At 42.7% G+C, this 27,992-nt stretch overlaps 1 protein-coding gene across 2 annotated transcripts; it reads left to right on the forward strand.

The window, feature by feature from the left end:
* Positions 1–578: 578 nt before the first annotated feature.
* On the forward strand, positions 579–27,869 carry LOC115591157 (importin-13-like). 2 transcript variants are annotated; one of them, XM_030432891.1, is made up of 23 exons: positions 579–693; positions 1,129–1,215; positions 6,826–6,951; positions 7,030–7,386; positions 9,063–9,316; positions 13,418–13,558; positions 14,366–14,507; positions 15,109–15,275; positions 15,560–15,680; positions 15,991–16,138; positions 16,250–16,431; positions 17,105–17,131; positions 17,330–17,464; positions 18,907–19,059; positions 19,452–19,532; positions 19,650–19,787; positions 20,398–20,494; positions 22,404–22,456; positions 24,779–24,845; positions 24,997–25,055; positions 25,159–25,248; positions 25,404–25,585; positions 25,713–27,869. In XM_030432891.1, exons 2-23 carry the CDS (start codon positions 1,147–1,149, stop codon positions 25,807–25,809), a joined length of 2,886 nt encoding a protein of 961 aa, XP_030288751.1. In that variant the 5' UTR covers positions 579–693; positions 1,129–1,146; the 3' UTR covers positions 25,810–27,869. The 2 variants fall into 2 exon arrangements, 1 of the variants encoding a protein (XP_030288751.1); XR_003985912.1 differs by lacking the exons at positions 22,404–22,456; positions 25,713–27,869.
* The last annotated feature ends 123 nt before the right edge of the window (positions 27,870–27,992 follow it).

A 27,992-nucleotide genomic window follows, 5' to 3' on the forward strand; every position in this document is an offset into this window, starting at 1 on the left:
TCAGTTAAAAAAGGGATGACTGTAAAAGTGGGTTTTAAGAAGTTATTTAAAAGAGGTCACTGATTCCATTGGTCTATTTTCATGATTTTAAATATATTTTCAGGCAGGAAGGCAAATGTGGAGGGGTTACTTCATGGGTTATTTTTAAAAAATTGAAAGGTTAATTTTCGATCCTTTTTCACGATAGCAACATGTGAGAGGACATAAATAGGTTTCGTTTCATGCCTCCTGGCAGCAGCTGCGTCTTCACAACGACACGGTGACATTTCATTGGATAGAGAGGGGAAATGCCGCGTTCAAATGTTGTATGTCATATACCACATTTCCAAAGAGCTACTGGCTGATTGACAAACGCAACTGATACATACAATAGAAGGTCACCAGATTATTGAATGACAGACACGACGGAAACGAAACGGAAAATTTACGAAGTCAATAATAAATTACCAATCATTATACATTTGTCATTTTATTTTCTGCTATTGTGCTTCTTTTTAACCTTTTATGATGTGATAACTTCAGACATCGCTGTTTTATTTACGCCGTTAATGGGTGGTCCTTGACCAGTTACGTTGTGATTACGATATTTCCCACAGTGCGTGAATGTAGCAAAAGAGCTCCCGGTGACGGAGCAGAGGCAGAAAAGCGGCAGGGAGCTGCCAGCATCGTCTCATACCGTCGCAGGACAGAAAGGTGTGAAAATATTGCTCCTCTAGACGGCCGAGAGATTATTTACGGGGACGGCAATGTTTTGATAATGCTTCTATACTCTTAAAATGATAGTATATCCGCCTCGCATGGTTGCATTTGGCACGAGTGCAGCGTCAAGTTACATGCATTGCTATGTTAGCTAGTTTGGCGTTAGCATAGCGGTGCTAGCCGTTACTATAGTATTTTTCTATAGAATAGGTTAGCGTCAGCTAGCCTGGTAAGTTCATTGAGCTAACGTTAGCTTGCCGGTTAGCCTCTCGTGTCATCTTTATATCCAAATTTGTGATCGCGTTTAGCTAGCTTACTTATTCCGATCGCCACTGTGGACATGCTTTTGAAATGATTCTGTCTTTAAAGAGCAGTTTCACGGTGACTGTCAGCTGCTGAATGTGTTGCTCCTCTTTGATGGTTTGACAGCTCCGTGTCAGCGGAGATATGGAGACGCCGGGGAGGATAGTAGCCACACCGGACGCCCTGGACTTCACGGTGGAAAACGTAGAGAAGGTGAGTTTTGACTCCAATCAGCCACAGTCAGCAACCCATCAGGCTATACATGACATGGGCTTTGTTGATTAAGGACAAGTGGTCATGTCTTAAATGAGTCAGCTTGAGAGGGAAAGCAGAAGCGCTTTATATGCCTTGCAGACACATAACAGCACATTTTAGAGTACTGATTTAATCTGGACAGCCGGTGATGCTGGGTTTGCATATAGAAATTGATTTTATCTGACTGCATCTTTAAATCATCCTTTACTGAATGGCTAATGATCAGAAATAACGATCAGATGGGAGAATAACAGGTTGTAGCCCGCCAATCCTTTGCCATCTCTCTCATTGTAAAATGCTTGTCTGGGTTTTGTTTTTCTCTTGTTGGATTGGATCTGCTTGAGATCGTGTGTGTGTGTGTGTGTGTGTGTGTGTGTGTGTGTGTGTGTGTGTGTGTGTCTGCCTGCGTGTGCGTGCGTTTGTTTGTCTGTGTGTGTGTGTGTGTGTGTGTGTGTGTGTGTGTGTGCGCGCGCGCGCGCTTGGCAGTGTTGACTGTTGCTGCGAGGTTGCTGTGATGAATCTCCCTGCTGGGTGGCCACTGACTCCGACGCTGAGGGGATGGGTGGGGAGACAATGGGGAGGATGGAGAGAGAGGGAAAGGTGCTCCTGTGGAAGAGCAGAGTCGATGTGGGGAGGGAGGGGGTGAGAGAGGGGTGGGACAGCCAGGGTCGATGTCTGTGACAGTGCCAGTAGAGAAAGAGGAGGGGGTGAGAGGAGGTTGGCGATGCGACAGAAATGATTAGAGGCAGGTTTGAAGGAGGGAAGCACATTCCTGTGGGGGAAATGGCTTAGCCTGATACTGTGCCTTCTGGTGGTGTAATAAAGGGGGAAGGAGAATGACAAACAGTGAGCAAGGTTCCTGTCTCCCTGTGGACAAGCTCCTTGTTCATTTGTGCATGTGTCATGGCTACAGGTAAAGAAAGCAGTGGTCTATGATAATATTTTGAAGGCCATCGCATAAAGAGAATGTTAAATATTCCACTTAATTTTGTATATTAGCTTAAGTCGGGAGAAAACACTCTGTAAAGCACTTACATATACCTAAGTAAATGTATTATGTATGCGTCATAACTGATTTCTTGTGATGTATGAGGGTATTTTTTTGGTGAACTGATCTTATCTATAATTGAAGTAAAGCCTTGCTTGCCAGAATACCTCAAGCGAGCAAAAATAGTCCTTGATATTCATGAAAAAATGATCCGAGCCACATGTCAGATATACATTCAGCAGTCAGTGATTCAGTTAATTATCTGGAAAAGGAGATGCTTCCAGTGGTTAAATGTCAGCGCAGCAAACTCGGTAAACAATTTAGAATTCATTAGTTACATCATCTATGATGTCATTGCACTGTATGTTTAATGCACTGCTCCCTGACCTTCAAACTGAGCTGCTTGTCCTCTTTTAGGATACTGGCCAACAGAATGAAAGGACATTATATTTTCTTTAAATGTCTTTATTTGCTGTTATACAGTATCAGAATCACTTTCAGATCTGTTTTAAGAAGTCAGCCTTCTCTGAGTATTACAGTGCCATCAGTAATCTCATTAGCTGATGAAACAAGACAAACAACATCTGAAGTATCATTTCCCATGAAGGCTGTGAGCACTCTTGTAACAACACAACAGTTGCTTTTCAAAACAGATGAGATATTGTTCCTCTAAGACTCAGCTATGTTTAGAAAGTATATTTAGACTATTTCAGTGAGATTTGTTCCTCTCATATTTTTATTAATTGTAGATAGATTTGTCTACGATCACATATTTGTACGTGGTTAGTTTTTTGCACAATGCAGTGTATTCCCTGATATGAGAGGGAGACAAGAGCTTTCTTTAGAATCTGTGTGTATCAGTAAAATTCATCGTTTTATTATTTGTGTCAGAGCATCAGCTTAATATGTTTAGAAAGACTTCAGATGTTGCTTTTTTACCAGTAATTTTATTTTCCTCTCTGCCAGTCACAGCAGCAAGTACCTGTAAATGCACCAGCAGACACGTCGCGCTCATCAAAAGCAGGTTAAACTGCACTTCGCATAAGATGATAAGAGCAAAAACAGTCGCTAAAAGAGGGAAATAAAAATGAGCAGCATTGCAGTATTGTCCCCGTTGTACAGTGGGATGGTGCTGGTTGTATACATGGTGGTGGAGATGATGGTTCCTGGCCCAGCATTTGTATGTCTCCAATAGAAAGCTCTTTGTCCAATCTGGGGGTCTGTGAAACAAAGTACTACATTGTCAGTATCTCTGTGTGTACAATGAATGGATACATATACTGCCTTACATTTCCGTTCGACTATAATTAGCCTCATGTAGAATCACTGTCCAGAAGCAAGCAGATTTTAGATGAAATACAGAGCTCTATATTTTGCTGTGAAACAGCATGCTATTAGGATTTCGACGTTGTGTATTTCTGCCCCGAGACAAACAACTACTGTAACACCAGAAAGAGGCAGAGCACAGTACTGGGTCAGCGTGGCTGTTGAGGTCTGTTCAGTAGTGTGTTGCTCCCAGGCTCTTGGCTTGTGCTGCACCTCTGCCTTATGGAAAATAAAGTCAGGATAAGATGTATGTGACAAGTGCATTTTTTGAAAATTAGTTTTTATTATTAATAGTTTTATGGCATTTAAAAGCCGGGATGATTCGGCCCGCCAGCTAACATATTACACAACATAGCCGGGTAATTTGACACTGAGAAATGATGCGTAGTTTTGTGGTGGCCGGAGAGGCTATTTCAGGAGGAAAAGAGGGATCTCGATGACTATTACCACTCAGCTACTGACAGACATATAAATATGGACACAAGGTGAAATATGTGTCATCTATGTTACATGATACACACACGCTTAGTTTAAGCATTTCTGTCTTCTTCTTTCTCCTCTTTATACATTTTAGCAGGCTCAGAGATGGTATCATATATCCATGAGGTCATCAGTCTTCATGATTACGTGGTGGAAAAGGAAATTGTTTATTTAAAAGAGGTTTGCATGTTGAGACACTCGGTGCAAGGGTTTGTTTGCTGTCCATGTGCTGAGATTTTATCACTATTGGCAACGTGGTATTCTTAATTTCTGTCTTGGCTGCGTGCTGTCAACAACCACCCGCGCACACTTGCACACAAACTATTTGTCTTTGTTCCTTCATTAATCACCGTTCCTCTGCATGTCTTTGGTTCTCACAATTATAGCGCAGTGGCATGTCAGGTCAGCGGTGTGATGATGCCTTCTGCAGCACAACACCGACACTGCCCTCCCATCACTGCGATGACTTTGAGTGTGACGCTCTAGTGGACAGATGGCTTGAAAACACACCGAACCGGTTGCAGAGAGCTGCTATTACCTGCTGTGTGTGAACACAGTGTGCAGAGACATGTTCAAAATGTGTGCGTGTGTGTGTGTGTGTGTGTGTGTGTGTGTGTGCTTGCTTATGGCTCAAAAGCATGTGGTCAAGGAGAGATTAGAAAAGCATCCTACATACGGCCCCTTTCTCCTTCTCTTTGTCCATCTTCTACCTTTCACTTGCTTATCATTTTAATTATAAAAATCATCTTTCACGGATAACTGCTCCTGACTCATTCATGTGCTACAATTTCATATTTTGCATTGTACACGTTATTGTGGTGTTCTTTGTTAACATGGCTCAGAAGCTACACTGTAGTTGTTCTCCTATACCAGTGAATATCAGCTACAGTAAATCCACGGTTATGTGTGAGAGCAGATGGTGAATCTGTCTGACTGAGCAATGTTTTTTCACTTGCGTCCATCTTCCCTTCTTCCTCCTGTTGGAGAGTGACTGTAGAGGAGGCTAATGACCTTTGACAGTGTCTGCCAAGAGCACGCCATCCTCAGGTGAAGCCAGGTGGTTCGGGCAGGCTGCCACCATCTGTAGATGCAATTAGTTGCTTCAGATGCAGAAGCTGCCTCACCTGCAAATAAGCACTATGGTTTCGAGGGATCGACATGCTTTTTTGTTTTAACATTCAATTAATAATGAACAATTACAGGTAGTTAGATGAGATGACTGCTGCACGCCGGCCTTGATTTTTAGGAGAAGACGGGCGATGATGTGTTGAAAGGAGATTAAAGCAGCAAAATGAACAGACTGTTTTGTGTCTTGTGCTTTGATAATAAACCCAGGAAGGGACAGATGCGCTCAAACATTGCGCTGTGTGGGATTTGATAAGGAGCGGTCTGCAATCACACAGCAGTCTGCCGTAATGATCCGCAGCTACTTTGAATTCGGATATCACAGCCTCGATTACAGGAAGACCTTGCCACAACAACACATTCATATTTCAGCAATTTTGTCATGCAGCACATTGATCTATATCAAACTGTCCACATTTAAAGAAAAAAATGCCACATAGCCTATGATCGTAGATGCGGTGGCTTTTAGATTTCAGATAGATGTTCGTGGCGAACAGAGACCTTACAACTGAGAAAAACTCAAAGCCTCTAGCAGACTGTACAGACAATACCTGCAGCACGTAGTGCACCTGCACCTATAGCTGTCTCTCTCACACATATATGTACAAATGCCACCTTGACTCTCTGCGAACAATCAGCTCATTAACCAGCCATCCGTGTTCCGAGTCCCGCACAGTAAGCAGAGATGGATAATTGTGTTGCTGGATGGCAGACGGGGAGAGAGCACCACCTGAGAGTCGGTGTTTCCAGTAGGCATTGACTCTATATTGATGTTTCTCTCCAGCTGCAATTTTCTTCATCATGCTCTGTGACCCATAGTGGTTTCTTTACAGTATTATTCCTCCTCCCGTACTTGGCAGCCTAAACGTCTCTGATGAGGTAACTAGGAGAAATGTGGATTTTAGAAGAGGGCTAAGAGGAAGACAGGGAGCTGAGGGATGTAATGAAACTGGATGGAAACTGCAGGCAAAGAGAGGGAAAGAAGTGAGAAGAAAGAAAGAGGAGAGAATGACTGCTGGTGGAGGAATTGATGTGAGCAGGCTGCAGGGGTAAAGACAAGGATCAGAAGCTCGCTGAATAGAGTTTTTTTCCTGTGTTGCTTGTCAGACACTTAGTGCTGGCTGCCAGCAGTTTTAGTTCAGTGAGCATGTACATGTGTGTGTTTGTGGTGTGTGTGTGTATTTGTGTGACAGAGAGAGAGAGAGAGAAAACGGGTATTTTTGCAGAGTAGTGTCTAAACCTCTTTTCTGGCACTGCCGGGATTAGAGGTGTCGCTTTAATTAATGCTCCCCTTTTCCCGTCTTTTATTTCCCTAGCTCACACTCATCCTTTATCTCCTTTCTCTTTGGCTTGCCTCCTTCATGTTCTTGCTGCACTCAAGTACTCAAATTACTCAGAGCTGTTCTTCAGAGAGTGCTGTTTTCAGGTCATTGCTTTCTCCGTCATTTGGGTTTTCGAGGTAAACTTTCAACCATGTGTCAGTGTTGTTTGCGAGTAATAAAAGATGCGCTTTTCTAATGGTGACCAACTCTTTTCTCTAAATAAGAGTTCAAATGACTGCATTTGTCCCATCATGGCTCAACCAGCCAAAGATTGTATGGATTCTTCTGACTTTTTAAAATGTTCTTCTCTTACTTTTTTCTTTCTAGGCCCTCCACCAGCTATACTATGACCCCAATATAGAAAACAAGAATCTGGCACAGAAATGGCTAATGCAGGCTCAGGTCTCGCCTCAGGCCTGGCAGTTCTGCTGGGCCCTACTGAGCCCAGATAAGGTACAGCGTACACACAAACACTCACATACACACACACACATTTTTCGCCATTTGCATCCATCTTATTGTCTCTTACAGGTGCCAGAGATCCAGTACTTTGGTGCAAGTGCCCTTCACACTAAGATCTCTCGCTACTGGTCAGACATCCCCACTGACCAGTACGAGTCTCTGAAGACCCAGCTGTTCTCCCAGATTGCCTGCTTCTCCTCCGGCTCCAAGATGGTGCTCACTCGACTGTGTGTGGCCCTTGCATCTCTGGCGCTCAACACAATGCCTGAGGCCTGGCCCGGCGCAGTGTCAGAGATGGTGCGGGTCTTCCAGGAGGAGGGGGGAGGGGTGGATGGGCGGGCACGCTGCCTGGCATTGCTGGAGCTGCTCACCGTCCTGCCTGAGGAGTTCCAGACCAGCCGCCTGCCACAGTACCGAAAAGGACAGGTATGTCCTCTTCCCACCTCGTTCAGTATTCACAGGTTTTCTCAGGATTAATTTGGTCATCAGTCGGTATGAAGCTCTATACGAAGATCTGACTGAAATGTGCTAATTGATAAATTATCAAGTAGCTAAACCTGGCAGTGAGTGCTTTTTCACATTCTAGGTCTTTTTATCTAATCTTTATTAATTTCCAGATATGTGATCCTAACCATATTTGTACTCATATTAAACCATTTCATTCTGGCAAAAAGATTGTATAGCTGCCAAAAACCAAAAACAAGACATTTTCCAAAATTTAGGGCACCAATAAAACAACATATTAGGTCAGCTGTCATGTAACAGATATCTTATTGGCACTAGAATAGACAACAGGGTCCCCGGGGGTCATTGAAATCCTTAAAATGGTTTGAATTGGATGGTAAAAAATCAGTGTGTGTCTTAAATGTATATATTTTATACAAGAAACAAAACTGAAGTTTTTAAATTGTTGTCTGTGAGCTTCTTTAAAGCCTTCTAGTTCGTCATAAAAAGTGTTTTAACAGAAACTAACCTTGATCCATGTAATGGAGAAACGGAGTTATATAATGTGTTTGTAATAGGATTTGTAGAAATATTGTTAGTTACTCTGTGCAGTAACACGTTACCGCTGTTTTTCAACCTGATTAGGTCCAACAGAATCTGTTGAAGATTTTTCAAAGTGGCTTAAAATTACATCATATGAAATGTTTTAACTTGGTCAACATGGACCATAGGAATAAGAATTATTAACAAGAATATATTTATTCAGATTTATTTATTAAGAATTTATTTTTCTTTAGACCTAGTCCACTGATGAAAAGAATAAAACATTATTTTCATCAAATTAATCCAAGTTGTGAATATTGTCCTGTCAAGTCTGTTGTTCACTTTCTGCAGAAGACATATTTTCTTTTCCTACGACCTGGTGTTGTTCGTTACGCTTGTTTTTGTTGTTATGTTGTTGCCTGCAACATGAACGTGTCCTCACCATTTTCTGTTCAGCTTTCACCCCTGGAGTGTTACAAGTGCTCCCAGTTTGGAAGGCCATTCGGCTCTTTCATGTATCTTTGCTGCCATGGTAGAACAAGCTTTTAATGGCTGTCAACAAATCTTATCACCCATGACCGTAGCCAATAAATGTGTCCTTTCTAACAGTGTATGGGTGGTGAGACGTGTTACAGAGGAGCCAAGCTATATTAATGTGGTACGGTGCAAAGTCCCACCTCACAGACTTGGGCTGACAGGTCTGACTGACAGGTCACACAGCTTTGCAGAGAGAGGCGTCTTTTTCTACTTGTTTTTTAATGCAGCTGAAGTTAGAGTGTAAGAAAAATTATGACAAACATGAAGTTTTCAATTAAATTAACAAGATTTTATGGTCAACATGGATCAGGTTAATCTGAGGCAATAGAAAAACAATATATCCCTATTCCATTTTATGGTGCCTCGTCATACCTCTGCAGGTAATTTGGTAAAGGAAATGCAAAAATTGTGTAAATGGTAACACATTACACGCCATATTCACTAACATTGTAAAGTGAGTTATTGCTTTCAAATGATAGTAACTAGTAACTTGCCCAACACTGCTCATTAATCAAAGGAGCATACCACACATGAGCGTTACACTAGCCGTCTAACCCTCATTATCCTCCTCCCTGTAGGTACGGGGAGCCTTGGGCCGGGAGTGGGGGTCAGTGTGTCCACTACTGCAGCAACTGCTGCGGCGAACGGACAGCCCCGGGGCGGTAAAAGCCCGCGTGCTGCGCTGCCTGTCATCCTGGGTGCTGCTGGATGTGCCCCTCAGCGAGAGCGAAGGCCTGGTGCACGACTGCTTCAGCGCCCTGCCTGACCCCGAGCTCTTCGACACAGCGGTGGAGGCAATAGTCAATGCAATCTCACAGCCCGACTCCCAAAGGTGTGTACAACGTGCGAAAACCCCAAGAGAAGGTTGGGAAAAAAAGAAATAATGATAGAACTTAATGGGAGGATCGCTTCTCATGGGTTTCACTGGAGACATTACTTTGGAGCAAAACTAGAGGTAGGAGGGGGGAAAGTGAGCAGAATAATAGAAAGATACGTTAGCTGAGGGCAGGAAACAGGCAGGGTGGGCACTGGAAGGGCATCGGAGAGGGATGGAGGAAAGGAGGGAGGGATTGATACCGGGCAAGTTGACAGCCAGAGGGAGGAGAGAGGCATTTCTCGGTTGGCTGGCGTTGCTATGGTTACAGTGCTGGGTAGAGATGTCATCATGCCCTGGTTGATTCAGACATGGCAGCCACCCATTACCCCTCCCCTAGAGGGAGAGGAGAGAGAGGGAGACCGAGGGTGGGGGTGACGGGATGATGCAAAGAGAAGTATGCTAGGAGGAGGGCAGGGGAAGGTGTAAAAGTGTGCAATGATGAGAGACTTAATCCTCCATACCTCTGCACTGCTTCTCACACAAGAGGGTCTCAGAACTGTGCAGTTGCCGCTAAACAAGTCAGTTTAAACACGCTCACAATGTGCCGAGCAGATGGTCGGGGAGACGATTAATGGCAGATACAGGTAGAACAGCCTCAGCATGTGTTGATGTGCTAGGATAGAGTATGTTAGGTATGAGATTCTTCTGGTTTGCTCCTCTTTTCTGCTCTGTCTTTTATTGTGTGCTTTATAGGTTTACTACCCTGACTAGTTTGTGTGTCTGTGTCTATAAGAGAGGAGGAAAATATGTGAGATTTTTACCTTCAATCCTCTCAAGGATGTCATGGCCCATCTTTTATCCATCTGTAGAAAGTACTGTCTTGTTTATCAGTTTTTATCCTTTCTCCCAGTCTGCCTCTGTTTCTTTGTGCTCTTCCTTTCCCCTTTCCCTTCTCTCGCCATCAGTACTAAGCCCTCCTCCCTGTCTCTTGTTCTCTCCCTCTGTTTAAACACATTACAGTCAACTCATTTGGGGGGATGCTATTGGTCCAGCTGCATCCTGTTGCCAGGCAACCCATTTCCCCTGTCTCAGAGTGTTGCAGTAATTGCAGAGGGGATCAGAGGTGGGGGGGTGGGGGGGATGCAAGGAGGGGGGCAGGGGGTGGATGGAGAGGGAGAGAATAAACGAGGAGTCAGGAAGGAGGCAGAAAGTGTATAACATCAGGGCAGGGAGCAGAAGAGGAGAGGACAGGCAAGTATGAGTTAGGGGAGAGGAGGCTGCAGTAGACGGTCTCGGAGGAGTCTCCAGAATGTCATCCCTTATGAGAGAAATGGGGAAACACACACACACAAATCCATTCTGTCTTTTTAATCACGCCACATACACACCAAGCCCCTATTTTCTTGAGCTAACAGTGCATGACCTGCATTTGCGAAGCACCTTGTTAAAAATGAATGATCTTCTGAGTGCATGAGTGCTGTCTGACACACACATGCACACACACATGCACACACACGCACGCACACACACACACACACACACACACACACACACACACACATACTAACGGTCACTCACTCAGAGTAAATTGCAGGCGGTACCGGCGCTGCTTTCATAGGGTTACTCAGGCAGCCAAACACAGAGGATGTAGGCCAATATACACAGGTACAGGCCTATGAGATGGAGGACAGGCTCACACTCATCACATCTCAGCAGGGTGGAGCCTTCTCCAGAGAAGGCTGAGTCAGTATGGGCTGCTGAGTAGGGGACTTTGCTTGATATCGCAGGACCATAGATCGAGTCCTCAGCCTGTGAGGGGGCCTGAGGGAAATTAGAATTATAAATGCTTTTCAGTACAGAAGTAAGACGGGCAGAGCTGAGGATGCATATCAGAGGCATTTTGTTGAGCCAGTGGCCACTTGTGTTTGGTACAGCTCTATAAGGTAAATGCTGAAAATTAGTTGATTAATGGATTATTCAGTGGAGAGAAAATTTTGCAACAACAGTTTCATAAATTAAACAATTTCCTTTGCACTGTAAATCCAGTAAATATAGGTTGGACAAATGTTCACTATCTATTGGGGCTTTTTTTGACTTAAAGGTCCAGTGTGTAGGATTTAGTGGTGTTTAGCGATGTGGTTGCAGATGGCATCCAACTACACCCCTCATTTCACCCTCCTCCACGATGGCCAGAATAAGGTCCTCTAGAGCAGGTGTTCACTCATTCTGGGTTACTGTAGAAATTTGCCAATTAGAGGTGTGAATCTTCACTGGCCTCACATTGGATGCAAAATGATTGTAGATGCATCTCAGAGTATGGCATCCTTAATGATCTATATTACTGCACATGGCTACTTTTTCATCATCTATATTCCCCTTTTATTCAGAGATTCCAATAATCAGACCACAGCAGCCCCCAAACTAAAAGCTACATCTTTTCAAAACATAAACAAAACATTTATCCATCTGCAGTGCCTTAATTGTGTGTTGTAATCTACCATAATAGTGTTTTCACATGGCACCTTTAAGATAAAGCATTTGTTGACTCTGCAGCACACACCTCTCTCAGAGTTGGACAGCAAATTACACAGCGCCTCCTTGGATCTTGGTGGATTAGCTGGGCTTGATGTAACAGTCATTGTTTATGGCTGCAGATGTTAGCTTTAGGTGAAACATGATTAGTAATTGTTGCGAGGCAGAAGTCCCGCGCAGCTTGCGTCTCATCTAGTTCGGAATTTTCCGCAATTTCAGAAAATCCAACATGTGCCCAGAGATGTCCATTTTGAAATATGCTAGGTTTTTTTAATTGCTCACAGATGATCTCTGCCTCCCCCCGACATACCCCCTAGATAAGTAGCATTACCTGAATGTTGGCCCGTAATTCAAAGCATGGGAGCAAAATCGTGACGTAACATTACTGTCCAGCTGAGGCCAGACTATCAACATAAGCTGCAGACTCTCGATTATACTCTGTCTCTGCATAGATGCAGAATCTTCCACGTCAGCATCGTGAAGCATCTTATAATCGAAAATTGACCACACCTCTAATGCAAATTAAACATGACAACATGAAAACATAATTGAAAGTATGATATTTAATTTCTGACAATAGGTCCCCCTAAATCACACACACTGGACCTTTAAACTGTTAGATGCTTAGCTGAAAAATAACCGACAGATTAAACAATTACGGAAACAGTAGTTGGTTGCAGCCCTACATTAGATCTACCTGGAAACACAGTGTGTTGTGGAAGCTTTTCAGGTTCATTTATGTATTTTTTTTTTGTTCTTTTCACTCAACCTTGCTGTGTCATTGTTGAATATTCATGGCTCTGGACCCATGTCTTCCTTACTGATGTTCTCATGAAAGATGATGCACCTCCTGCATACCACAGAACCCCACTGGGACTGATACACACATAATATGGTTTACATTTATAGCATTCACACATGCACATAATCTCCTCAGTGACATTCAGGCGTACGCACACACACACGCGCATGCCCTTCATCTCCAAATGTCACCCCTTCTCTTGCTGTCATTAAGGTTGACAGGAGGATGTTGTCTGATGTGGTCACATGACCAGATCTGAGCCTGTGTTGCAGGGTGTATTTGAGCATGTGTGCACTGATGTGTCTATGTGAGTTTGTGTGTGTGTGTGTGTGTGTGTCAGCAGCACATGCGTGTGTTTTTAGAGTGAGGGAATTGTATATGGCTGAGACAGCAGGAAGAAGACAGAATAATAACTGACAGCAGCGGTGCAGCTCTGAGCAGGAGCTTTGAATAGATTTTCTGGTTCCCTGGTAGATGTGTGGGTTTTTTAGGGTGGGTGTGCTGGATCAGAGGTTGGACTGACTTGAACTCTGATTTGATGTGAAATAAACACTTGTCTTGAGAAGGAGCAATAAATATATCAACCTCGCTGTGAGCGGTGTGAGTCAGTCTTATAGTCACCAGTGGAGGCTCCCCAGCTGTGCATGTGATGCTCTTCTCACTTGTACAGCACTGTGTTGTTTTCTTTTACCTTGTTTCCTTTAAATGAACTGGACTCCTGACTGTTGTTTTTTTCCATCTGCATTTGTGTGTGTGTGTGTGTGTGTGTCCATGGGTTGTAGATATGTGAACACTTTGCTGAAACTGGTTCCCCAAGTGCTGGCCCTCCAGGAGCAGCTCAGAGAGGCTGTTCAGAATGGAGACATGGAGACCTGCCATGGTATCTGCCGGATCGCCGTTACACTGGGTGAAAACCACTCTAGGTGTGTGTTGTTTTTTTTTCCAGCAGACTTTTATTAATAAAGAACAAAAATGTAATTAAGATTTTATCAAGTCAATTTAATTAATATTGTTCACTATAGCAAATAAAGAATTTGCCTCAAAGGGCTTTACAATCTGTGCAGCATATAGCCCCCTCTATCCTCAGACCCTCGATTCAGATAATGAAGAACTTTGAATCCCTGTACATTTTCTTGGCCTAAATGATAACATACATGAATAAATACTGTAATTATTCAACTTTGGGATGGAGTAAGTACTATTGAAAGCATTTTTTTTTTTTTTTAACAAAATAGCTGACTATACAAGAGAAACAGGCAATAGTCTGTCCAATGTCTCACTGTGAATTCTCGATGTCGTTTTTTCTCTGTTTTGCTGCATCTACTGATTGAATACCACAGAGAGACCCATTTTCCACCAGAAAAAGTCTGGTTCATGAACTGGTTCCATTTAAGATTCTTGCAACCTTAGTGCTACCAAACCTACATTTCCACCCATTTGAAGTGAAACCATTGTAATAAAGAATGTGTCTTCAACCGAGGGTGCTGCACAATGCACAACATCCTCTAGAATATAACATGCCCACTTTGGTCTGCAATTCTGATGTTCCCAACTGTTTAAAATTGGTTTGTGTGCACCGGAACCGGTCTCATAACCCGGTTGGTTAAAAGGGGTAGAAGAGAGAAATTTGCTATTTCACCTGTGAACCAAGTGCACTGGACAACTGCCAAATTACGCCTTTTTTTCCTGTCTCTCTCTTTCTCTTCCCATCCACCCACCTCTGTGTCTAGGACTCTGTTGGAGCAAGTGGATCACTGGCAGAGCTTCCTGGCTTTAGTCAACATGATCATGTTTTGCACAGGGATCCCTGGCCACTACCCGGTCAATGAGACTACCAGTTCACTCACACTCACCTTCTGGTACACACTACAAGTAAGCAATGTTGGATCTCTGATGCTGTAATGTAGTATTGCAGTAATGTTTTGGTGGTTTGACAAATGAAAGGTACTGTATACTTTCCACCTCTCATGATTTTTCTCAAGCCTCGTCTACTCCAGGGACATAAAATCAGTCCACAAAATAAGCAGTGCTCATTGTAGCTTGGCAAGGCTCAATAGGCACTTGCAGGAAATGGTCATCTTAAGATAAACTGTATGAAAGCATCTCACTTCACCCCCTGAATTAAATTGAATTAATGTGCTACTCTCTGGGGTGTCACTGCTCTTTGTCTGCAGTTTTCAAAATAATAAAATATGACAGTTTGTCCCAAAACATTTGGTTTTTGTCCTTTTTCTACCCAACATATCTGATTTCTTGGTTTGTGCAAGCAGGATAATGTGTAGTTTTTATTTTGATAATTGATAGTGGGGTAGTTTTCTCAGTGATTATAGAATGCTTAATACTATAGGATTACATTTACTTGAGTTCATAGCCTGCTTGAAGCATAGCAGATGCTCTTATTTTGTTAAGAGCATAAATGGTTTAATTTTCCAGACCCATCATGATTTTTTATTTCTCCGTACTTTGTCCTCAGGATGAAATAATGTCGTTCGAGTCGGATAAGCAGGCAGTGTATCTGCAAGTCTACAGGCCGGTGTATTTCCAGCTGGTGGATGTTTTGCTACACAAAGCCCAGTTCCCCACCGACCAGGAGTACGCATCCTGGTCCTGTGATGAGAAAGAACAATTCAGGATCTACAGGTGTGTTTTTGTGTGTGGGTCGTATGCCCGAGCCTGTCTCTGTATTGTAATGCCCATTGTTTCTCCGCACCGCTGCGTGCAAGTGTTTCGGTGATGGTCTGAGTGTCTCAGAAATTACCCGCTGACAGAATCATTGGTCAGCATGTGAGTGTTTTTTTTTCTCTAATAGACTCTCACTGGACTGGGAGCTGAGAGGGCAAAACCTGTCTGGCAAATAGATTAACAGATATGGACTCAAGCTTGTGTGCCCCTAAACTGTCTGTTTGTGCATGTCTGTCCTTCAGGGTGGATATCTCAGACACGCTCATGTACGTGTATGAGATGCTGGGAGCAGAGCTGCTGAGTAACCTGTATGATAAACTAGGAAGACTGTTGACTAATGCGGAGCAGCCCACATCATGGCAGGTGGGTGAGACATGCACTGACGAGCTAAGAGAAAATTTGAAATATTTTGAGTGTTGCACAGAAGCCAGTACTGGAAATGTGTCATACTAGATTTAATAAACCAGCTTTTAAAGACCGGTACTTTCTTTCCCTTTTTTTCATATCATTATAATGGTGTTAGCTTGCATGAAGTATACATTCTCAAATCAAAATACAGCTAAAGACAAAAGTAAGCTATTATGTAAATATACATGATTTATGCCTTTTTCATTTTGTTTTTCTGTTATTTGCCATTTTATTGTCACCTCAAAACTGCATTCTCCTCCACCAGCACACAGAGGCCTTACTTTATGGCTTCCAGTCCATAGCAGAGACGATAGATGTGAATTACTCTGACGTCATCCCAGGCCTGATAGGACTCATCCCCAGAATCAGCATCAACAACGTCCAGCTAGCAGACACAGTGATGTTCACCATAGGTGAGACAAAGTTTTACCACGCAGCATAACAGTACAAACCAATTTAAAGGCGGCACAGGTCCAGTTCATACTGTTTCTCACTCAGTGTCTGAACTGTAAATCTCTTACCAGGTGCTTTGGCTGAATGGTTGGCAGACCACCCGGTGATGCTCAGCAGTGTCTTGCCCTTGGTGCTTCAGGCTCTGGGGAACCCCGACCTCTCTGTTTCTTCTGTCTCTACGCTTAAGAAAATTTGTAGGGAGTGCAAATATGACCTGCCACCTTACGCGACCAACATAGTAGCTGTCTCTCAGGTACGTGTTCACATGTAAACCTATTTCAGGGGTTGTCACCATTTCACCAAAAATCTTTTCTGATTTTAATGTCACAATTTATTACATTTTTGAGATAAGTGTTATTTCGGTACTGATAGCTATTCTGTTGTTTTGTAAAGATCAGCCTACCGTGCCCTGACAAGTGTCATTTCAGTTGTCAAATTAAATAGGCTTTTGCAACAACAGTTTGAATTTATCCTGGTGGCATTTTGCAGTTTAGGGTCAGACAGGTTCAAATAATATTCACCAAAAATAACATCTTTCAGGGATTTAACAGTAAACCAGAAATGATAGAAATATTCAGTTTGTTTCAAAGATCAGTTTCTCAAATCTGTCCCAAGGAAAACCCTCCTGCCAAACAAATCAATAAGGGATGCCTGAAAAAGAGTGATTGAAAGAATAGTTTGATTCGATGAGGCTTCATGAAATCCCTTTTTTGCAACATACTCCTGCTTTTTCCAACCAGCTGATCAAATATGAGGTCCAGTAATAATCAAGATGTAACTGCTGTCCAGAAATAATATTTACTCTTTGAAATCACCTCAGTTGTGTTGTTGTTTTGGGGTTACTGTTTATTTCTAATTTGGATATGATTTGTTGTGTTTTCGAAAGAACAGACCATTCAATCTGACTTTCTCTTTTCTCTCTGAAGGAGGTGCTCATAAAGCAGATCCACAAGGTCAGTATGTGTTCTTTCTCTTTTTGTCTTCGCACTCGGTTCAGAAGTGAAACTAAATAAGAAAAGCTGTGAAGGAATTGCGTAACGTGTTTGCAGCCTGCAGACTAAAGATGACATGAAATGTTTTGTTTATAAAACTCTTTGTTTCTCACTGTTTCTTTGCAATGAAACTAAACCTCCGACCATCCTTCCTTGCAGACGAGTCAGTGTATGTGGCTGATGCAGGCTCTTGGCTTCCTGCTATCCGCTCTCCCTGTGGAAGACATCTTAAGAAACCTTCACTCTCTCATCACTCCCTACATTCAGCAACTGGAAAAGCTAGCAGATGAGACGGTGCGTAAACAGACCAACATGTACAAGCAGTACACACACACACACACACACACACACACACACACACACACACACACACACACACACACACACAAAGATGGAGCAGACACAGTTGGACTCTGGCCAATAAGAACAGGCCTTGTGTCTGTGTGGTGTCACTGCAGTGGAACATTTCTCTGCGGGACCAGATTGGATTTGACCCCGCACCATGGGCTAGTGACTCACATGGAAGTAGCACATACACACTTTCTCTCGCTCATGCGAACGCACACACACCACAGCAAGAGACAAACTGAGAAAATATAAAAGCGCCGACGGAGGCGCAGTTACAGTAGGTCATGCTTTTACATGTGCATGCACAACATTTTTTTCCCCCGTTTAAATGTCAGGTTCAATTGAGCGTGGAGTTTCAGACTATCATGCTGCACGGTGCAAACGGGGAGCAGCTATTATCTAAAAATACCCAGTTTGATATTTCCTGGATGTGGGTTGAAGTCAATTTTTTTCCTGATCCCTTGTTCTACAATCAGTAAAGACCTGGGGTGGGGTGAACAGAGATGTCAGCATAGATGAAGGTTTTCATTTCTCTTGCAGTGTCTGTCTGTGAACCTGTATCACCCCCCCCCAACCTTCACACAACACACACACATTCACACACCATCTCATCCATCCTCTCCCACTTCCTCCCTCACTTATTGTTTTATGTCTAGCTTTGTGATCTATCGGCATTACATCAGACTAGGAAATCAGGGGCTGCGTCTGGAGCAGGACGAATAGTGGCACCTAGTGGGGAGACCTTCGGGTTACATTACATCAGGGGTGAATGGCAAAGATCTTTGATGGGGCTGACTGCTGACGCTGATGGAGTCATTCTGATTTGTCTTCCAGCATCTTGTGCACAGTAAACACACACTGCTCATGCTGTCTGACGACTGTTGTACAGTAGGAGCCTCAATTCTGTGAGAGGAGGTGAATGTTGAAGGAGAGATGAGAGGTGTGGCTCCTCTTTGCAGTCTTTTTGCTCCATTGTGTCACCATGGAGACAGAGCAGTTATTAAACACTGCCTGTGAAATCCTTAATTAATGATTTTACCTGGGGGAGGGGTGTGTGTTCCTGTGTGTGTACAGTGAGATAAGTAGTATAAGAATGAGCCTTTACCTTCCGTCAGTCACTGTGCTGATATACCAGCCTATTGATTTGTGTTTAAATTTTTTTTAGTAAGAGTAGTAAGTAAGATTAAATATCAGTAATTAAATGATAGTAATGCATTTTACTCACTCTTTTCTATTTTTCAGATGGTCTGATTGTTCTCTTTAACATATTAGCAGTTATTCTTTAAGGTGGGCACTATGCGCTGAATGAGCCAGATGGACAGTGGGGTTGTAGTTTGTATGGTAGCAAATAAAATCATCTTTTTCTTCTTCCCATTTTCTCCTTTCAGCCTAATCCCTCCAATAAACTGGCAATCATCCACATCTTGGGGCTGCTGTCCAACCTCTTCACCACGCTCGACATCAGCAAGCAGGACGATGAGTCAGCAGATGGCTCAGCACCACCTGTCAAAACAGCTCCACCTCCACCTGGACCAAACCCGGTCAGCAGCCACACTCACGCACACACATCATTGTCATCAATGACGCTGGATGATTAGATGAATGCAATGACTATCAGCAGTGGGCTCCATCTATGCGTGATAGATACTAGCCAGTTTAAACCTACATCATGTTCTATTTAGAGGTTTTGTATTCCAGTACACTTCAGTTTGGTTGTTGTGAAACGCAGCAGGGCACATGGTGCTCACAGCAATATGAGCTCCTCAACCCCCAACGGGTGGCCAACGGGAAGTTTTTGCCCTGTCACTCAACCATAGTCATTAGTCATTCTGCTGATAGGCATGCACCCATGTGTGAATGCTAATCTAAGGCTGCTGCTTGTTTATAACTCTCTATTTATTCCTTTATTTAATGAAGTGTTGGTGTGTTTCAGGTGGTGGTGGTTTTGCAACAAGTGTTTGCTCTCATACAGACTGTGCTCAGCAAGTGGCTCAACGACTCGCAGGTTGTGGAGGTGAGTCACTCCAACGCGCGCCCACAAACTGTCACGTGCCTCTGCTTTCTAACAAATCAGTCCACATAATCAGATATGGTGACCTGTCCATATAGCTGATCTTGTGTTGTTTCTCAGGCTGTGTGTGCCATCTTTGAGAAGTCGGTGAAGACTCTGCTCCATGACTTTGCTCCCATGGTGTCTCAGCTCAGTGAGATGCTTGGGCAGATGTACAGTACAATTCCCCAGGCCTCCGCCCTGGACCTCACACGACAGGTACACACTCATACTTGTGTTCATACATGCATATGCATATACATTATGCTCTGTGGTTACGTGCAGAGAGATGGGTTATCGATCAATATAATAAGGAAAAGCAATATAGTTTAGTTCATCACAATTAGGATTCCTCACCGTCTATAGTTATAAGCATCTAATGATAGTGACATTGAGTGTGGTTACGTGTTCCATCGTAATCTGGATATTTTCATATTTCTGTGGTGAACAAGTTTTTAATAATCTGATGTAAACAAAAGGTTTCAACTGACGAAAATGCACAAATTAAGAGCCTGTTCCCACAGCTGAAGAGGAGGTATTTGTAAAATTCACACACATTTGCACATTAAGAAAAAAAAATGCTCTCACTACAAAGCTTGTTTTCTCACTGCGCCATCACTCCAAGTGCTACAACAACAAACAAAAAAAAACTCGGCATTGTGCAGTTTCATATGCTACTAGTACAAGAAAATAGTTTTCGTTTCAAAAATATAGTCAGGGGTAGGGGAGAGATCTGATAGAAAGTATCTGTGTGCAATCACATTGTTTACTGCATTCTTGTGTGCAAATAAACAAAATGAGTGTCTGATGCAAAGTTCCACTGTTTCAGATGGTACATATCTTTGCCAGTGAGACGGACCACTTCCCACCCATCAAGGCTCTGTTCGAGCTGGTTACCTCGGTAACGCTGTCGATCTTCCAGCAAGGTAGGGGGTCCAGCAAGGGTGGGACTGTGAATACTGTCAAATGTGTTTGTTAAAATCAGTGGTAGACCTTTGAATGTTTCTGATCATGTTTGGTTTCAAAGGAAAAAATAAAAGAATACAATGTATTAATGAAAATGTAATGTAGATTATGGTGAAATGTTCCCATTTTTGACTGCAATTATACGTAAAGACTCACGTTCTCTTGCATCTCAAGTCAATAAAACTGCTGAGCCTCAGGGCCCTAAATAGCAGTGTGATGAAAGGTCAGAGGTCATTTGACTCTGTGCCTCATTTGACCTTTAAACGTTTGCTCTCATTAATGCAAGTGGACCAACAAAATGATCTGTCTACTTGTGAAGTCTCAAACGATCATTTTATTGATGCAGATTTCTGTTTCCACTTGGTTTGCTTAGAACTTATGCAATCAACACATGGCAATGTTTTCTATATTTACCAGCCCAATGTTTGCTTATTTCATCTTTTTAAGTGAATTTATTTGACTTTACTGTTTCAGTGTCTGGGCTGCATGAAAATTACTTTGTTTTGAAAATGTTCAAAGTTGAACAGAAATGTCTTTGTGTGCATTACCATGGGGCCAGACTAAGATTCAAATTTTCACTGAACATGAGATGAACATAAATGAGATGATATACTTTTATCCACCACACTTGGGTTAGAGTACTTGTACCAGCTCCGTCTGCTGCTCCCCTTCCCTTTGTGTTGTCCCCTTTTTCCACTCCTCCTTTCCTGCTTTGACTGGTTAAGTAATGGCTGCCTCTCCTGCTGCCTCTAAACTCTTTCTTTTCTAAGCAGGTGCCTTTCAGTAGACAGTATCAGTACAGGATACAGTCACAGCACAGAGACCACTAGCTTATTCAGTCGGCTGACACATAACATAGCAGGGCGGGCCAGCTCAATATAGCTGCAGCCACTGCTGTGCTTGGATTAGAGTCCGGCTCTCCATCACAGCCCTCTGAATAAGCCCTGTATTCTCTCCAGGGGTTGTGTGTGTGGATGAGGGCTGGAGGGGGGGTACTGAACAGGAAACTTGTTTGGAGTGTGAGAACAGCTAAAGCTGGGCGCTTACTACAGACGTTTGTTCTGTTTCATTACAAGTTTGCTGTTGGAGTCTTTCCAACATCAATCATAAGCCATCGGAGAAATCCATGTTTGAAAGTCAGGAATCTCGTTTTTTCAGTCCAGAAGCTCCTACAGGAAACGTGTCTGTAATTGCGCATCATTTGCAATCTGTCATAATGTCCTGTAGTCTGTGTCCAGCATATGGGAGGCTGTGATATCAGAACCTATCCTGATCTTTGACTGTGATTCATACTGACGGCTATGGGTTCACCTTTGAAGCAAATGGGATCTTATTGACCAGCTCTGAATGGACCCCTTTACTGGAACCTCCTCCTCTGAGGCACTTGCTGCAGTCCGACAGAAAATGTGTTGCTGTTGTTTGATCACATTGATGTCCATGGTGCCTCGTGGGAAGGAGGTAAAAATAAAAGGGGGTTCATTCAGTTCTGGTGCCCCTTTTCCTCCAAACTGTAACAGTAACAGAGGTGCCTCCTGGGTTCCCACTCCAAACTCACTTTTGTTTATTTAGGTTTGTTCTTTTTCTCTCGTTACTTCTTTCTTTTTTTCTCTCCAAACAGACCCATGTCTTTGTCTTCTGCCTGTTTTTTGTTTTTGGTTGGTCTGTTCTTCCAAGACTCTGCCAAAGCTTCATATGCCCCGCCCCTCCCTCCTTCTCCCCTTCGTTCCTTACTCACGTGTGAATTATTTCAATGAAATATTTTTGAGTTCTCTTTTATTTCCACATGACTGTTGAATCTATTCAGTTGCTGTTTGTATATTATTCTTATTCTCTTATGATTTCTTAAGTTTCATCTTTATTATATTTTAGGACCCAGGGATCATCCTGATATTGTTGATTCATTTATGCAACTCCAAGCTCAGGTGTGTTTTTGGTTTCTTATTTCATTCACTTTGGGTTTCTCTCTCTCTTTCTCTCTCTCTTTCTAATTTCTCCCTGTTTCTCTGTCCTCCTCTCCCTCTCTACCTCTCTCTGTTCTTTGTTATTGGGCCCTAAGGTGTCCCATCACATAGGCGAGGCAGTGGAATGACACGTGAGAGGAATGTTTGAGAGAGAGACGTCTGTCTGTCCTCAAATGCTTTTGATTCTAACAGTCACCTCACCACACAAAGTACGGACCTCATTCAGAGTTTACATTTTACTTGCAGAAACACGATTAAAACAGTCTGATATCGTCATTAAAGTATCCAAAGCATCCCTGTTTGCAGGTCCTTAAAATGTCTTAAATTCAACTTTAGAATTATTAGACCTTTAATAGTCTTAAGTTGATAGTCTTATATTTGAATTTGTGAGGTCCTGTATATTCAACCAAGCTTTATAATTACCTGAGTTGCTTGTAAAATAAAAAAAAAGGTTTTGTCCACAAATCAGTCTTGAATGTGTTAAAAATGTATCTTGGAAAAATGCATGCAGACACCCTGCGTCCTAAAATTAGCAATGTATTCAGTGAATTCATTAGAGATCACAAAAATATCACACTGTAGTCACAGCACATGGACACTGAGAGTATACTGCAAATATACTGTTACAGAAATACCTTGTATTTCAAAAATCCCCTTAGTAGCTAACAAAAATAGTTTTCTTTTTTCTAGATGATTTTGCATTTTTCATATTCATTTCATATGTTTTGTAAAGATTTTATGAATCTAGAATGTCAGGAAATTCTCATGACTCACAGTGGAACATGTAATCCATCAACACCTGAAGGGGTCAGAATTAGAAATATTTTATTGATCCAAACAGGATATTTGTACATTACAGTGGCTCCTTCTAGAATAAAAATATCACACAATAGAGAGATTTGAATAAAATATAAATAGAGAAGACAATAAGAAATATGAGTAGGTCAAAATAAAAGTATGCATGTAATAGAATATAAAATAACAACAAATTAAAAACTATTAAATTATACGTGACAACTATATATTTATTTACATTTACAAATAGAATTGCTATTCTATCTAATAGAAATAGAGAAGTTACTACTAAAATTTAACAAGTATTGTAGAAAGCGAAAGCTAAAAAGTTCAGAAAAAATAGGAAAATGGCAAGAGCCATTTTTAGCCGAGTCAGCCCCGGGGTGCCAGGAGTTAAATCCAGCAAGAAAACGACTTCATAGATAAAGACTGCTTCAAACAGGCAGGCTTCATGTCAGCCTTAAGCACGATCCTTTAAATAAAGTTACAAATGCTTCTATGAATAATCATATTGATTTTGATATGGCTCAACAGGCTGCCTAGAAAAGATAAAAATAACCACACGTGTGGGCATACAGTATTCTGCATAAGATCCACCATTTTAAGCACTTACATTCTGATAAACTCTTTCCCCCTTTTTTCCATAAAGTCAACATCAGGGCAAATTCACTCTTTGGGAAAAAAATTAGCACGATCAGCGCCTTAGATGAAATATTTCAGTTGATGTGGCTCTCTTGGGAAGATGATGTAACAGCGTCAGTATCAGCTCTGTGGTCCCAGGTGACTGGTTAGTCTCTGAGCCCAGTCCTCCTCTGAAGTCATTCCAGCCCAGAGCCAATCAAAGCCCAAATGAATTAATATTCAACTAATATTAATCAGTTCCGACAAATTGGCTGATGGCTCTTCTGTTTTATATTTTTGTCTTCCGTCTTCATTCTTCTTCCTTTTGTTTTCTATCTTTGGATAGATCTGACCTCCATCTCTCTCCCTCTCCCTCTCTCCCTCTCTCCTCCATCCTGAATGAGTTCATTATTACGAGATGAGTTGTATTTCTCTTTATCTGCACATGTTAATTACTTACACACTTCTGTTGCATATTCAATCCAGTCAACCAAAAACAAGGAAAAGTAATGTTTCAAATAGAATAGATTTCAAGAAACAAAACCATCATTGCCTTTAGTTTTGACTTAAGTTTCCAATGATTTCAAAGTTTGAGTTTTTGCAATTTGTTTGTTATACCTGCTGAGTTCTGCATTGGAGAGGATCACTGTATGAGTTGGATATAGTTTTTCCTAAACCGATGGAGAGAGCGCTATAGCCTGGTAGGCAGATCTGTTCTCAATCCTGTGTTGCTGCCAGATCCGGCTACCAGGCTGAGCGGGTTAGTGTTGATAGCAGTATTTTATGCAGTGGAATGTGGTGAAGCAGCACCGATTGGGTCAGGCCGACAGAAACATGCTCTGTTTAATGCCTTTATCTGCCTCTTAGGCCCTCAAACGGAAGCCCGATTTGTTCTTGTCTGAGAGTCTTGACGTGAAAGCAGTGTTCCACTGTGGTGAGTAACACACAAACCGACACACTGTTCTGGGTGTTTTGCTGCAGTTCCTGTGCAATATGTGCCTGTCAGTACAAAGTACAAACTGTCAGTGTTTGACACCATCCCCCAGTAGTTTATTTATGTTTCTGACGCGCTCTCCCACTTCTAGGAGTTCTGTCGCTCAAATTTCCTGAGGCTCCGACAGTCAAGTCAACGTGCTTGTTCTTTGTGAGCGCGCACACACACACACTCACGAAACCTTGCAACAATATGCATTTTTACATGAGCCATTTGGCCTCAAGTGTGCTGATTGTCTGTGTTTGTGCCGTAGACTGAGCTGTTACCCCACTGCTCAGACGTGCCTCCAGTGGCAAGAGTGGTGCAGGAGGACGGGAAGCTGTTGATCCAGGCCGTGCTGGAGGTGAGAAGACCGAATTACACAGTTGCACATCACACCACGGAAACATTTCATCATCTCACCAAACACTCTGTTGTGTAATCGCACATCAAACTTTTCTTCCTTTACTTGTAGTAATTAAGTCCCTCTTGTCAAATTTCTCTCTCCACTCTCTCCAGGGCATCGGGGGCGGGGCAACTCGCAGCTTGATGGACCAGTTTGCAGAAGTGCTTTTCAGTCTGAACAAGCACTGCTTTTCTCTGCTCGCTGTGTGGTTGAAGGAAGCGCTGCAGCCGCCCGGCTTCCCGTCATCGCGGGTCACAACGGAACAGAAAGACAACTTCTCACATCAGATACTTAGGTAACAGTGCTGTTTTGTTGTTTAATTTTGAACATCACATTTGATGTTTAAGAAGCTGTGGGAACCCTAAAAATATTTCTGCTACTATAATTGTATCTATTTGTCCTCTGCCTCCCTTCTCCCGCAGAGAACGAGTGAACAAGAGGAGGGTGAAGGACATAGTGAAGGAGTTCACACTACTCTGCAGAGGGCTCCACGGTACAGAGTACGCCGCTGAATACTGAAACTCTACCCTTGAACTCTCACCTAGCCGTGACCTCTGCCCTCAGCGCAAAACAGCTGGATGCCACAGTTCTCACAAACCCTGTCAGTGAAGAATATCATGAAATGATTGTAACGATAACCCACCCCGCCGCAGGACAAGACATGAAACTATTCCAGCACAGACCTGCCATCGGATTAATGGACAAACACGAAAATCCCCCCGGTGGCTTTACGGAGGCTGCCCTCTCTGCCCTGATTTATCTTTTCTGTTCCGAGATCGATTGTTTCTCGCTCCCCCCTCTTTCCTCTAATTTAAAGGTCTTTTCTTTAGAAGAGCTTCGAGCAGCACTCCCAGCATGCTGCCTCATGCCTCCTTCTATCTCTGTCTTGTTCTGCCTTTCTAGATCTTCCCGTGGTTCCTAGGCTGTTTCCTGGTGATTAGCATCCATATGAAATGGTAGTGGTATCGTACGTAGCTACTTGACATTATTTTTCAAAAAAATGAATCAAAGCAATTATATAAATGTATATGTAAACACATATAGGAAAGATGGTGGTTGTCAGTCCTGCTGCTGCTAATGGGAAGAGAGGAGGACCAATGTCAGTCAGGAGGGGATTCTGCAGGAAAAATGACATCAATACGATTCCATGTACTCCCACTCATGCCCCCGTGATCTCTGCATTTGCCAAATTATCACAAGATGTTTTTGTGAAATCGTCCTTCTTTTTGTTATATATGCCTTTTGGGGGGTATGAGTGGAGAAAGAAACCCACATAACTGGACTAAAAAACAGTTTGCTCTCTTGCCCAGCCCTCTGTGTACAGGGCTATACCTCATGTACATACAGTCCCACCCAGTCATACTGCAGTCTCCTCGGGGTTGTAGGGAGTGGTCTTTATGCATCGGTCCCTTAGGTAAAGCAGGACTGCCTAAAAGTAAAGGCTGACGCAAGAAAAGGAATTATAGTAGCTGGCAGTGAGAAAGAGGCACTAGAGGGAAAGCGAGAAGGGAACTGAGAGTTTGGAAGGATGAATAATCCTGACGACGGACTGCTTAGTCACTGTAATCGTGCAAAAATATTAATCAAGTTGTGCATATTAACAGTTATTGCCGAACACTTCTGTGTATTGAGTGTATGAGTGTGTTCATACCTGTATGTAAGAGAGGCTGTGTGTGCACAGATGTATCTTTTTCCACTTGTTCAGTGCACTTATATTGGACCTACAGTACACATCCATAACTTCCCCCTATCTTTTAAGCAAATCCATTTCTTCACACCAAACTTATTCAGACTGCTCTTTTTCTCAAAGACTGACCAGGCATGTCCAGTATTTCACCTCTGCTGCTCACTGGCAATCACACTCATCTATTTAACCTCATCTGGAATGACCAGCCAGTGGTAATCATTTACCTAACTCCTCTATCTTATCTGTTACAAACTACTGCTCCTAACAGAATGCTTGTGAACGAGCCTCCCGAATTCATCCATCTGGTCACTGCCTTGGAGAGGACCCAGAAGGATTAGAGAGTTCAGTAACAAAACATAAGATCTCTGAGAAAGTTATCCGCTGTGCTCATCCATTATGCCAGAGACATTATTGGTGAAGTGATGTGACGGCTGTAAAAATAACACTGTCTAGTGAATCAGCAGGACTGGTCGACATCTAATAGCACTCAGCATCGAAATGTACTTTGTGGTCTCTGATGAACTTTATCTCAGTCTAATCCTTCTGTCTTATCCGAGGTGCCTGCAGACATGTAGCATGTATGTGTTTTGTCGGGGGGGTTTTCGGGGTTCAGGGGAACAAAGACGCTGCAGAAACATGTGATCGAGACCGAGAGCCGAGGCAGGAGTCGGCTCTGTGAGTGAGCCTTCCTGCCTCTGCCGGGTCTGATCTGATGAGCGGTGAATGGTTGGACGTTCAACATTGATCCTCAGTCTGTATTGTTGGAAAAAATAAAACGATGTTGGTATCAGTTCATAGAAAGAGTAGTAGGTGGAGGAGGGGAGGGAGGGAGGTATGAAATGTACATTGTTTTTTTTGTACCTTGGCTTTAATTTATTAAATATATCTAAGACTGCAGCTCCTGACTCGTCTGTGCATGAGAGTCATTTTGTTCCTTCAACACTTCAATCAAATGCACACTGTGTGCACATCCAGCGAAATATCTAAAACAATTGACACAACAAGCACCAGTACA

The sequence above is a fragment of the Sparus aurata genome, chromosome 11, assembly GCF_900880675.1.
Source record: "Sparus aurata chromosome 11, fSpaAur1.1, whole genome shotgun sequence".
Lineage (NCBI taxonomy): Eukaryota > Metazoa > Chordata > Actinopteri > Spariformes > Sparidae > Sparus > Sparus aurata.